General features: G+C 35.3%; 1 protein-coding gene across 1 annotated transcript in view; it reads right to left on the bottom strand.

Moving 5' to 3' along the window:
• Window positions 1–252: 252 nt before the first annotated feature.
• The window catches only part of LOC120148164 (transcription factor MYB59-like), a 30,802-nt gene continuing 16,629 nt past the window's right edge, over window positions 253–14,425 (bottom strand). Inside the window, exons 4-6 of the mRNA XM_039161340.1 lie at window positions 985–1,104; window positions 749–878; window positions 253–646 (exon numbers count right to left, since the gene is read on the bottom strand). Of these exons, the coding sequence (XP_039017271.1) occupies window positions 253–646; window positions 749–878; window positions 985–1,104 (644 nt within the window). The remainder of the gene's footprint in view (window positions 647–748; window positions 879–984; window positions 1,105–14,425) is intronic.

Raw genomic sequence — 14,425 nt, forward strand, 5'->3', positions numbered from 1 at the left:
TTGTGTTTAGAAGATCCTCAAACAGGTTCAAAATAGCCCCGCTATTTTACATCTTTTATATATATTATGTAATGGTATTCATTACATCCGCCACCCAAATCATAATTTAAATGGCCTTAGTGAAGACTAGAGCTAGCATGAGGTGATTACAGTGATATGTAGCAAGATGAGATACGAAAACACCCAGATGTTAAAGAGTTTCCCCAGGAGACAAGTAGTGTTACATATTATGAATAAATAAATGAATTCTAACTAGCCGGCTAAATATGGAAACATATTACTCTCTTCTTCATCCATCTTCCACAGTGAATCCAAGCAATGGTCGTTATAGTTATCACTCGAAGGTTTTATCATATTTTCTTCAGACATATCAATATCCTTCCATATGTCATCCATGGAATACCCCTTTTCGTCTTCGAATTCCCAACTTTTCTCCCCTTCCAAGTCTGCCATGTCTGGCCCTCCGGTGTCATAGAAACTTACCTTTCCGGTGCTTGACGACGACGAATGACTGTTGGAGGAAGATGAAGATGATGGTGACATGGCCTTTTTGTTTTCTTGAGCCTTTTTTCTCATGTGAGTTCTCCAGTAGTTCTTGATCTCGTTGTCGGTACGCCCCGGTAACTTCCGAGCAATTCTCGACCACCTGCGCATCATTATCATGTTTATGTACCTAGTGAATTCAAGATCATCAAACCAAGGGAAACAGAATACATATTTTTATAAACGTTATTGAATAATGTCGAACCTGTTTCCCCATATGGCATGAAGTTCAAGAACAAGACGCTCTTCTTGGGGTGTCATCTTGCCTCTTTTGAGACCAGGGTGAAGGTAATTAACCCAACGTAACCGGCAACTCTTCCCGGTTCGGTTCAAACCTACAACAAAAATTCATTTTGTTAAACCAGGGCTCATTCCAAGACCTTCCAATCTTCAAGATAATCCTACCTATCTGTTGTCTTTTCTCCCGCCAAACCTTCAGACCTGAAACTTTGGCGATAAAATCCCATCGCTGATCTCCGAATAAGTGCACAAGGTTGATCAGAATCATGTCCTCTTGCTCCGTCCACGGTCCCTTTCGGATTTTCTCATGCTCCATTTTCTCTGATTCTTCCTGGTAATGTTGCTGGTTCATGGTGACCTTGTGGGGTGTACACGTCTCATATTTATACTCAAAACTATACTTTGCCGTTGTCGAGATTCTGTTGATTGTCTTTTTTTTTTTGGCATTATATGATGATGTAGCAATAGTTACTTGTAATGCGGGCGTGCTCGTTTGTGATAGCTACCTTATGCATCTGATGTCAACCACTATATGGATCCAAAATAATCAAAGTGATAGGTTGATAAGTTGACGCAATCTTCAAATGTGATAGGTTGATAAGTTAATGCGGGCGTACTCGTTTGTGATAGCTACCTTATGCATCTGTTGCTTCAATGTGAACTTCTATATCATTAGCTTAGCAAGCTAAGTGCAAATAAAGGTTCCGTTTGATGAAAAAACACAACAAAAATGCTACTAAATGATTATCATCCAAGGAGGAGTGTCAAGGAATTTGCACAGGAAACCAAATGATTTTATGCCTATCAATCCTATCTTCCTTTACATAGTGCTATATTAGTGCTCAAAAGATCATGAACAATGTAAAGGAGATGTTATGAGGTCAAATTGTCTTGGCTCCACAATATATTATTTTCAGTTCGATCAACTGCCAGTAAAAATATAAGACCTGGAGCATGATCCTTCTCAAATGATGTTCAATGGTATTTCAAATACATACATACATATATATATATATATATATATAAACATGATAAAATATTTTAAAATTCAATATTTTAGGACGATATTTTGATCAATCACTTTTAATACTTATGAAATTCAGACTAGATAGATAGATAGATTGCAAAGTGTTATCACTTCCAATAACATTTTAGATTAATTTTGCAAAAAGTTATCTTTAGAAGAAGATTTTTTAGGATATTATGCTTCAGTTTCAGAAGGTCTAAGTGATCAAAATTACTATTATAAATCTTTGTATTAGCATCGAACAGGGATGGAACTCTGTAGAGCTCCGGGGTGGGTTGCCCCCCAATTTTTTTTATTAAAGAATATAGAGAAATTTATTTACCTAGACCCTAATTTTAATATTTTTTTCTATTTTTAATGACTATTTATACTTTTAGCTCCGATTGTTAGTATGATACTGATTTTACACGATCTATAGTTCATTTCTACTTAATCGAGATAATCAATTGATTAAAATAAATAAATCTTTGGGTGCTTAAAGTATTGTAGGGACTTTATACAAGATAATATATATATGATATGACACTTGAATTCATGGAAGTTGCAACTGATTAGAGATGATAGTTCTTCTTTACCAGAATATACACAGAAAATGATGGTGGTTACTGCCCTGTGTCAAGTTCGCAATGTGACTCTCGGTTCAATGAAGTTGACATGCATGCTTTTGTCTTCATCTCTGGCTGATAACCTCTTGAAAAATGGTTGATAGGAGCCCTGTAATGGCTACCAAAAAGCTCAAACGAGAGCATAATTTAGGGTTTAGTTTCATTTCAATTTTGGATTAATACGTTAACCGTTGCCCCTTAAATCATGATAAACAATATGACGAGGAGAACAATATTTGAAGTGGGATGTGGCTTCATCTTTGCTTCTACTAATGCTTATATTAGTGGTTTTCCTGACATCTAATGTAATATGATAAAATGATAATGTTGATGATGCTAAAAGATAAGTTTTTTTTTTTTATGCTTTTCAGTTTTGTTATATACTGAAAACAAAGGTCCCCTTGTTCGGGATGGTGGATTAAGCATTATAGAACAAGTAATTAAGCATTGATTAGCTGTTAATAACTATAAGAGAAAGAAACAATCATTTCTTGATGATGATGATTCTACATAAATGTGCAACACTGGTGATTGTAGGGACGCACCTGGTAATTTAGTCGAAGGCTAAGACAAGATTTAATGATAAACAAAATATTGTGTGCTTTCTTGGACCACTTTTACCCACTTATCTAAGATCATAAAAGTTGGGGTCAGTAATGCATTTTCTAAGTTCATCAAAGACATAATATTCTAATTGAAATACAATTCATGGGTATGAATTGGTTTTACACGAGTAAATTCGAATTTTGAAAGTTAAGTTATATTTATGCCAAAGTTAAATTTGAAGTTTTGGTTAATTTGACAGGTTATTGAGACCTTAAGAGATAGCATATACTTGAAGAAATAAATTTTACTGTTGTGGTAAGCACAACCGAATTTATAGAGAGTGATATTAAATTAATCTTATAAAAAAAAGAAAATAAAATAAAGAGGGTTTGTATAATGACAATTAAATTAAAAAGACTTAAATGAAAAAAAGTACAATCGTAAATAAAGAGATTATCGGTAATGATGAGGTATCCAGCTATTGTAAAGTGTAAAGTTTAATTTAATAGGTTGATTATAATTATTCGGGATGTTCGATTAATTTAATCTTTTCATAACTTCTCAGTAATCAAAGAAACGTTCGAACAATTACTTCACTTATTGATTTAATCTATTCAACAACTTTTAGAATCGAAGGGATTTAACGCTAAGCTAACTAATTTACTCCAACATGGATGATTCAAGTTAGATCTTATATCTTCATAACTTGTTCCTAAGTTATTTTACTACTTAGATTAAGATATGCCCACAGTTATAGATAGATGAGAAGATTTTAAATAACAATATAAATATTTAATAAATTATAGAATTATCATTTCACACACTATATAAATCAATAATAAATATAAAAATGTTAAAAATGATAAAGTATATAAAGATAAAAAAAAAATCTTACGAATCATTGAACTAAAATACCTTGAAGAAATAATATATATGTCATCTATCTCTATTACCTCTTCTTTGTCTAATAATCTATATAAATAATGATTAAATATTTTTATCAAAATAGGAGAAGAGATAGAGTTCGAGTTTTAGATTATATTTTATTAAATAATCTTTATATAATCTCATTATGAGGTGGAGATGGAGTTGTGATGTATCAAACTAAAAATTTACGCCTTACTTATATTCATTATAAAATTATAAATATGATTTGATATATAATTTATTTAAAAGGTGTTGTGAGAAGTAGTATTAAACTAATCCCATGTGTGTCATAATCATGTTTTGTCAGCAGATTTATCTTGAATCGGCCTTTAAATCAAACGTAGCTGTTTCCATCTATGGTTCACACCTTGACCACAATGAATGGAATGTCTAATCAAGTAATTAAAAGTAATGTATTTGGATTGAGATAAGGGTGTTATATCAGCTTAGGCAGAAGTGCAAAGCCAACACCATTTGTTTTCCTATAATGTCGGCCATGAGGTTCAGGGACATAGTCACTGGCCGGCCTGGTAAAACTGAAGACTGGTTGGTGTTTCAGAGTTCGAACTTCTATAATATGTGTGACAAAGGGGAGAGATTGAATGGGAAAAAACTCGTGCTCCCAGAAGGATCCGAAATAAGAGAATAAATAATTGGAGATGTTGGCTATCCTCTACTACCCTATCTCGTTATACCGTACGAGGGGAAAGAACTACCCGAATTAAGAGCCGAATTCAACAAAAGACATTCGGCCACGCTCCTGGTGGCGCACAGGGCGTTGGCAAGTCTCAAGGAAATGTGGAAGATCATCCAAGGGGTAATGTGGAGTGTTGGGGAAAACGGGTTATTTCCCACACGAACGTAGTTTTAAAATTGACCTAAAATGTCAAGATTAAAACCACCAAAGGTTGCACAGCGGATAAACCTGTCAAACTATTGAATATTGAAACACAATGGAAAAGAATCGAATAAAAAACAATAAATGAGAGAACACACCAAATTTACGAGGTTCGACGAGAATATTGTCTACTCCTCGGGCACCACACCGGATGATAACTTCACTATATCGCCAATATTACAACAAATGGAATTCTTTGGAATTCCCAAAGTGGGAGAATGAAGAATACAAGAGGAAGAGAGAACTTGTTTTTGGGATGATTTCTAATGGAAATACTTAGGCCTATTTATAGTTGAGTTTCAAGAACAATATGTTCAAAGTTTGGCCACCTACCAAAGAATTTTCCAATGTGTACAAGTTAGCCACCAAATATGAAATTCACATGTTCAAAGTTTGGCCACCAACCAAGATGAAATTTCCAACTTGTCAACTTAATTTCTAGACAGATCTAACAAATCTCCACCTTGGCTTGAAATTACCAAGCCTACTCAACTTCTTCAACTCCCCAAATTTGTAGTGCCTCTAATTGCGCTCACAAGTGCCACACACCCGAAGGTGTTCATACTTTCAGGATGTTAATCAAGTTCAAACAAATATTGAACTTGATTACTGTTACCACCTTGGTCATCATATCTGCAGGATTTTCTGATGTCGCAATTTTCTGAAGTAGAATCTTTCCTTCTTCAAAGATCTCCCGTACAAAGTGATACCTCACGTCGATATGCTTAGTCCTTGAATGGTAGAATTGATTTTTCGCTAAGTGAATAGCGTTCTGACTGTCCCAATAGAGACTAATGTGACTTTGAACAACTCCCAAGTCTTCCATCAACCCGTTAAGCCAAATTGCTTCCTTTACAGCCTCTGAAACTGCCATGTATTCTGCCTCTGTAGTAGACAAGGCTACCGTAGATTGCAATGTAGACTTCCAACTTACTGGGGCTTTAGCAAGAGTAAACAAATACCCAGTAGTTGATCGACGCTTATCCAAATCACCAGCATAATCGGAATCAACATATCCAACCATACACTGACCAAGTGCTTTATCCTGTTCAAAAACTAAACCAACATCCACGGTTTGTTGGAGATACCGTAGAATCCATTTCACAGCTTGCCAATGTCCTTCTCCAGGATCATGCATGTACCTGCTCACAACTCCAACTGCTTGTGAAATGTCAGGACGCGTACACACCATTGCATACATCAAGCTCCCAACTGCATTAGCATATGGAACTTTTGCCATATACACTCGTTCTTCGTTAGTTTTAGGAGATAATTGAGAACTAAGTTTCAAATGAGAAGCCAATGGGATACTTACATGTTTAGTATTTTCATTCATGCCAAAACATTGTAATACCTTTCTCAGATACTGCTTCTGTGTTAAACAAAGCTTCCCTCTCTGTCTATCTCTGCTTATCTCCATACCAAGAATCTTCTTGGCCTCACCTAGATCTTTCATCTTAAACTCTTGATTCAACTGAGCCTTTAATTTGTCTATCTCCTTTTGACTCTTCGAAACGATCAACATATCGTCAACGTACAAGAGAAGATAAATGAAAGATCCATCTTTGAGCTTTTTCAAATACACACAATGATCATATTTGCTTCTAGTATACTTTTGCCTCCTCATAAAGCTATCAAATCACTTGTACCACTGCCTCGGAGATTGCTTCAATCCATATAGCGATTTGTTCAGCTTACAAACCCATTTCTCACAACCACCATCTTTGTATCCTTCTGGCTGTGTCATATAGATCTCTTCTTCTAAATCACCGTGCAAGAAAGCCGTCTTTACATCAAGTTGAGCTAGCTCCAAATTCAACTGTGCTACCAAGGCCAACAATATTCTAATGGAGGAATGCTTCACAACAGGGGAAAATACTTTATTGTAGTCGATTCCCTCCTTTTGAGCGTAGCCTTTAGCTACCAACCGTGCCTTGTAGCGAACATATTTCTTGTTATGAGATCCATCTTTCTTTACAAATACCCACTTGCATCAATGGCTCTTTTACCTTTCGGTAATTGTGCCAGTTTCCAAGTGTCGTTCTTTTGGAGAGATTGCATTTCGTCATCCATGGCACTTTTCCACTTATCACTTTCCAAGCTTTGTATTGCTTCTTGGTAAGTGATAGGGATATCATCATCAACAACTGGAAGAGCATAGGCCACCATATCAACAAATCGAGCAGGTCTACGAATTTCTCTCCTTGGCCTTGTAACTGCAAGTGTTTCTGGTGTCTCCAATGGTTCTTGGGTTTGAACCTCTTCATCTTCTGATTCTTCTATTGGAGTTGAAGAATCAGCTGCATCAACTTCTGGGATCATCATCTGCTGAAACTCCACCTATTTTGGAGTATGCTCCACCTGCTGCGGAGTACTACTTGTCTGGACAGCTTCACTTGTTACCTTCTTTACTAGGGCAGATTCATCAAAGGTAACATCTCTGCTACAAATTATCTTCTTGGTGTCTAAACACCAAAGACGGAATCCCTTCACTCCATGGGTGATTCCCATAAAGAGAGCCTTCTTTGCTCTCGGATCAAGCTTGGATTCCTTCACATGATAATAAGCAGTGGATCCAAATACATATAAGGAATCATAATCAGTAGCAGGTTTTCCAGACCATACCTCCAATGGTGTTTTTCCTCCTATCGCTGATGACGGCAGACGATTAATGAGATGGCCAGCATATGTCACAGCCTCAGCCCAAAATGCCTTGCCTAACCCAACATTAGACAACATACATCGAACTTTCTCCAATAGTGTTCGATTCATATGCTTTGCCACCCCATTCTGTTGTGGTGTATGTCTAACAGTGAAGTGTCGAACAATACCATACTCATGGCAAACGTCAAAGAATGGGTCACTTTTATATTCCCCTCCATTGTTCGTCCTAAGACGTTTGATCTTTCTACCAGTCTGGTTCTCGATCATATTTTTCCATTTCAGGAAATTTTAAAGCACTTCATCTTTAGACTTCATCGGATACACCCAAACTCTTCTGGAAAAGTCATCTACAAAAGTTACAAAATAATGGTTTCCTCCTAAAGATGATGTCTTTGAAGGACCCCATACATCTGAGTGAATATAATCTACAATACCTTTTGTATTATGTATAGTGGTGCCAAACTTCACTCTCTTCTGCTTTCCCAGAACACAATGCTCGCAAAAGTTCAATTTGCAAGCCTTTGCACCTTTCAACAATCCTTTCTTTGCCAGAATTTGCAAGGATTTCTCTCCAGCATGTCCCAACCGCATATGCCACAACTAGGTTGCGTCCAAATCATCACCTCCGGAAGCTGCTACAACTGCTCCAATAATTGTACTACCTTGGTAGTAATACAAATTATTTTTCCTGATGCTCTTCATCATCACAAGTGCGCCATATGTGACTTTTAAAACTCCATCTCTCATAGTGACTACTGAGCCTTTGGATTATAAGGCTCCCAACGAGATGATATTTTTCTTCAAACTGGGCACGTATCGGACATTCGTCAGAACTCTGGTTGATCCATCTTGATTCTTCAATCGAATTGAACCTATCCCAACAGTTTTACAGGTATTGTCATTGCCCATATAAAAAACTCCTGCATTTAGTTCCACTAAATCGGAGAACCACTCCCGATTAGGGGACATATGATAGGTGCAACCCGAATCTAATATCCACTCATCGGAATGGAATGTTGTTGATGAAGCAACCAATGATATGTCAGAGTCATGTGCATCATGCTCTGCAACACATGCATCTGGAGCAGCTTTTCCTTTCTTCTTCAGCTTCGGACAATCTTTCTTCCAATGGCCTTTCTCATGACAAAAGGCACATTCATCTTTTCCCAGTCTGGACTTCGACTTTGATCTCCCTCTCCACTTTGGCTTTTGACTTTTCGAGCGACCTCTTACCACCATGGCCTCTGCTGCTTCGTACTTGCTCTCCTTCTTGGTTTTCTTCCTGAGTTCATAACTATACAAAGCAGCAGTTACATCTTTAAGGGTAACATTATCCTTACCATGAAGTAACGTTGTCTCAAGGTGCTCAAATTCATCTGGAAGAGATGAAAACAACATCAAAGCCAAATCTTCATCTTTGAAGGTTTCATCCATGCCCAATAAGTCTTCCACTAGCTCATTGAACACAGTGATGTGTTCATTCATACTGGTGTCTGGTTGATAATCAAATCTGAACAATCTTTTCTTCATGTGGAGACGATTCTGAGAGCTTTTCTTCAGGAATTTTTCCTCCAAAGCTTTCCACATCTTACTTGCAGAAGTCTCGTTCTTGTAGCCATACTTCTGCTCCCTAGAAAGACAAGATCGAATCGTGCTGCACTCCAAACGATTGATTGTTCCCCATTCTTTCTCCTCCATATATTCGGGCTTTTCTTCCTCAATGGAGATGTCTAGACCTTGTTGGAATAAAGTGTCTAACACCTCGCCTTGCCACATGCCAAAATGACCGGATCCATCGAACAACTCCACCGAGAAATTTGCATTTGACATCACCCTCCTCACCGGTCCAGATAAAGAGCTTGATGTCTCAACTGATCCGTATTTTGGCATTTTAATTCTAACGAACAATATTCAATATCACGAACTGTATCTTTTCAGCAACGGAACCACCAGGATAACCTCAACCGAAGCTCTGATACCAATTGTTGGGGAAAAAGGGTTATTTCCCACACAAACGTAGTTTTAAAATTGACCTAAAATGTCAAGATTAAAACCACCAAAGGTTGCACAGCGGATAAACCTGTCAAACTATTGAATATTGAAACACAATGGAAAAGAATCGAATAAAAAACAATAAAGGAGAGAACACACCAAATTTACGAGGTTCGACGAGAATATCGTATACTCCTCGGGCACCACACCGGATGATAACTTCACTATATCGCCAATATTACAACAAATGGAATTCTTTGGAATTCCCAAAGTGGGAGAATGAAGAATACAATAGGGAGAGAGAACTTGTTTTTGGGATGATTTCTAATGGAAATACTTAGGCCTATTTATAGTTGAGTTTCAAGAACAATATGTTCAAAGTTTGGCCACCTACCAAAGAATTTTCCAATGTGTACAAGTTAGCCACCAAATATGAAATTCACATGTTCAAAGTTTGGCCACCAACCAAGATGAAATTTCCAATAAGTTGGCCACCAACCAAGATGAAATTTCCAACTTGTCAACTTAATTTCTAGACAAATCTAACATGGAGACCTGACAAACATAAGTTGCCAAGGATTATCCTTGTTTGCTGCATGCTTCATAACATCGTTGTCGACTTGGAAGATGACGTGAAGGAAGAAATGCCTTTGTCTCACGATCATGATTTCAGTTACTGCCAACGAATTTGCGGATCCGTTGACATCAAGGGTGTTCATCTAAGAGATAAACTATCTCTCTACGTGTCCGGGAAATCGCGAGAATGATTGATCTCCATTTCGGATTCCTGATACAAAAAGGTCGGAATATGATCTTTCTTGGACACAGACAATCATTTCACTGAAGTTGGTTTCCTTTTGTTTAATTCAACAGTGGAAAAGTGAACGATATCATTGCATATTGTTTTGTACAAGGCTCCTAAAATCTTGAAGTAATTGTTGAGCCAGTTACAACTGGGATTTCTCTGCAGAACCAGAGAACTGAAAGAGCTCAACACGCATTCAATCAATCGTGACCGTGAAATGTCTTAGATGCAGCTGAATTTGTATCTATGTTAACCAAATTTCAGATTGCAAAAATGGATCCAATAAAAGTAGAGGGGGGGGGGACACGAATATATCTAAATTACGTGACTTAAAATTATGAAATTAAATAATGAGAAGCAAATATATAACTAAGTATAATATATGAACTAATGACAAAATTTTACAGATATTGTTTGAATCAAAACAAAATTTAAAATTTTGAAAAATACAAAGTTAAAAATTGATCAATTTAAAATACAAAAACTAAATCTGCCATTTATATATAGTACAAATGTTAATCCTATAATTTAACCAAAACAAATAAAAGGCTTAATATCAAAATAAATGCCCAAACTATACAGTTTTTCCCAAACAGGTGCCTAAACTATTTTTTGACTCATCCAGGTGCCTAACGTTACAAACGTTACCCATTTAGGTGCTCAGGTCGTTAAATTTTCCCGTTCAGTGACATGTGTCACACTCTTGTAAATTTAAAATTAAAAAATTAAAATTATATTTTTTAAAAAAACATAAATTTTGAAATAAACCCAAAACTTTGAAAACCTTCATTTCAACCCCTAAACCTATGTTAGTCGCCGCCTTTTGTCGTCGAAGAAGCTCCAACCGACACAAAACACCTATGAAATTATGACTGATCAATGGTCGATTGACGACTAATTGGAGTTATATACTTCACGAACCATAGGTTAAAAATCATGATCTCACGCGATTCTGAAGGCCAATCGACGACAACTACGATGACGTGTGACTAGGAGGATGGTAGGGACTACGTCTACGACAGTTGTTGTGGCAACAAAGGGTGATGGCGGCAGATTAAGGTTAGGATTTGGGGGCTATTTTATAATTTAAGAGAAATTAGGAATTTTTATATATATCATAATATTTTTTAAAACAATCAAAATCATCAAATTGTGACAATTGTCGCTTAACAGGGGAAATTAACGTCGTTGACAGCCTGGACACCAAAATAGGTAACATTTGTAATGTTAGACATATGGATCAGTCAAAAATAATTTATGTACCTATTTTAGGGAAACGGTATAGTTTTAAAATTTATTTCGGTATTAAGCCAAAAACAAAATAAACATAAAACGCCTTATGCGCCCTTCTCTTTTGACCTATCAACCAGCGTGAGGCACGGCACGCAGGCAGAGAAATCCCCATGGAAAATGTACTTTCGTACTTGAGCCTCTACCTACCCAATTTTCAATCTCCTTTGACTTCTTCAACAAATCCTCCCGATAATCATTTTCCAATTTTCCCCCACGCACCATCATATGTATTCCCATGGACAGAGAGAATATATTTTAAACTTTAGAAAGTGATGAATTTATGTAATTTTAAGAATGATAAATAGATTATCAATAAAAAATATAAATAAAATTTTAAAATATATTATAATTTTAAATTTTTCAGATGAACGATTATCACCGCCTGACGCCTCAATCCATTCCGGTGTATTCCCAAACCAATTACATGTTTCATGTTAATAATTTCATGGGAAGAATCGTCGAAAATTGCAGGAAGAACAAAGATTCTAGGGGGCAGATAATTGTAATATTTTATTTACTCACGTGCTCCTCGAATCCTCGACTTTTCAGTATGTTCAAACTCAAACAACCTGACGTGACGACATTATCTGGTTAAACAAACTTCGAAAATTAACATTATATATAGAATAGTCCAAACACAGTTCGCTTGAAGTTTTACTGTACGGTAGTCTTAATATACGGCTAAAAAAATGTTATCGATTTTTATTTTACAAAACCAGTAAAAAAATTACCGGAAACATGATTATTTCTACCCAAAACATTATTGAGCGCTATACCGAGCTTGATAATATATCCAGTAAAATATTACCTAAAATATTATTTTTTCTATCGAATATATTTACTAAACCCGGTAAAACGCCTAATAATAACAAAATCGTAGAAATAATAATATTTCTGATAATTTTTTTCCAATTTTATTAAAAAATAATAATAAAATTGATAAAAAAAAATTAACCGTATATTTAACTATCGCACGTGAAAATTCCCCCAGTTTGATGTGCGGAAAAAGATAGCATTGGAACATAAAATTCCACACAAAGAAGCTTCTTTAATTACACATGTCGACATTACACGGCAAGTGTAGGTTCTCTCAGTTCACATTTAAGAGGAAATCTCCAATAAAATATAATATGCCTAAATATGAAAATGTTATACTTACACGTTGTTTCATATTTAAATGCCTTAAATATTATTAATATTTTGTGTCATGTTTATGCCGTTTTATTGCACTATTTATTTTTGTTTTCTAGTTATATGTTTGTTCAAATAAATATGGCTAATGTTCATTCAACTGGTCTTCAAGAAACTAATTATGTACAAATTTGTGTAATACTCATGGGTGAGGAAACCTTTATAATGTTGTTTTTTCTCTGATTGATTTAGATTTCTTTGACTGAATTGCAAATTTAATAAACCTATGGGTTTTGAGCAGCAAGTTTCATGCTTATTCCCTTCTTTTAATTATATTTTGCCATTCCCGTAAGAAATATCGATTATTTATTTATTTATTATCTAGATAAATATACTATCAGGGAAGGACACTGAGGGTGAAATTTTAAAATTACTATATATTTTAGATTTTTATGTATTTTTTATTGAAAATTAATCTGTTTTCGTACCTTGATATTTTCGAAGTTTAAGTTCGCCCCCTCGAAGTTTAAAAGTTTAAGTTCGTCCTCAAACATAAAATCTTACATCTGTCCCGGGATACTATTAAACCATATTAGCAAGAATTGGTTCAGTTCAGTTGATTAAATATTTATTAATAGATATTTTAAGATTTGAAAACATCAATTTCAGTCGTAAATCAATGGAAATTGTATGGAAAAGTAAGTGTGCTACCTTCTACCAACATACTGCTCTCTAGTCTTTACTTTAAAACCAGAGGTAATAGCTACGAAAGTGGTGGATTAATGTTGGGAGATTTCGCCTCCAAAACGTAGAGAAAAGATACAAGTGTGAAATTATGAAACTCGCCCCTTCAAGGGAGACCGCGTTGATTTCCAATAATATGTAAATAGTTTAATAATTTTTTTATATAATACAGATATTATTTAAATTTTTATTCACTTATAAATGAAAAATATTAAAATTCAAACATATTTGATACTAAATTTTATATCAATATCAATTGAATTAAAAACATTCAACAATTCAATTAATTATAGGGAAAAAGGGACCGAGCTCCATCTAACTTTGAAAAAAAAAACTAATATGGTCCTCATATTATTTTTCTCTCAAAACGGTCCTCTAACTTATAAAACAAACTCAATTTGACGCTTTGACCAACGTTTTTCGTCGTTTGACCGTTATGGTGCTGACGTAGCAATCCATCTATCATATTTGAGTTATCAATTTGGCTCATTTGTCATGTTATTTGTCACATTATCAACTATTGTGGACTTTCACTTCAAACCATAGACCGTCACGTTAGCACCGTAACGGTTAACGGGAAAAAAAATTGGTCAAAAAATCACATTGGGCTTATTTTATGAGTTAAAGGGCCATATTGAGAAAAATAATAATACGATGATCACATTGATTTTTTTAAAATACAAAGACCTTTGTGTCCTTTTGCCTAAATTAGAATTAAAAACGATCGTAATTTATAATAATTATTTGTATGTAATATTTTAATATTCTCAAGCATTTACGTTATAATTCATCGAACCCCATTTTTGAGTCCAAGTCTTTTAACTGCTACTAACCTACTTTCTTTGCACCTTTCTCCCCGTTTCCATTTAAATATGAAGCCTTGTGAGCCACAATAGTTGATTCAACGTTCTCACGCGCAAGTGATGCGAGGACCATCAAACAACGATTTTTTAAAAGCTATATAGAGACGATAATTTTGTCACGACGAATATCAATTAACACAGTTAATT

The sequence above is a fragment of the Hibiscus syriacus genome, unplaced genomic scaffold, assembly GCF_006381635.1.
Source record: "Hibiscus syriacus cultivar Baekdansim isolate YM2019G1 unplaced genomic scaffold, ASM638163v2 tig00110954_pilon, whole genome shotgun sequence".
Taxonomy (NCBI): Eukaryota; Viridiplantae; Streptophyta; class Magnoliopsida; order Malvales; family Malvaceae; genus Hibiscus; species Hibiscus syriacus.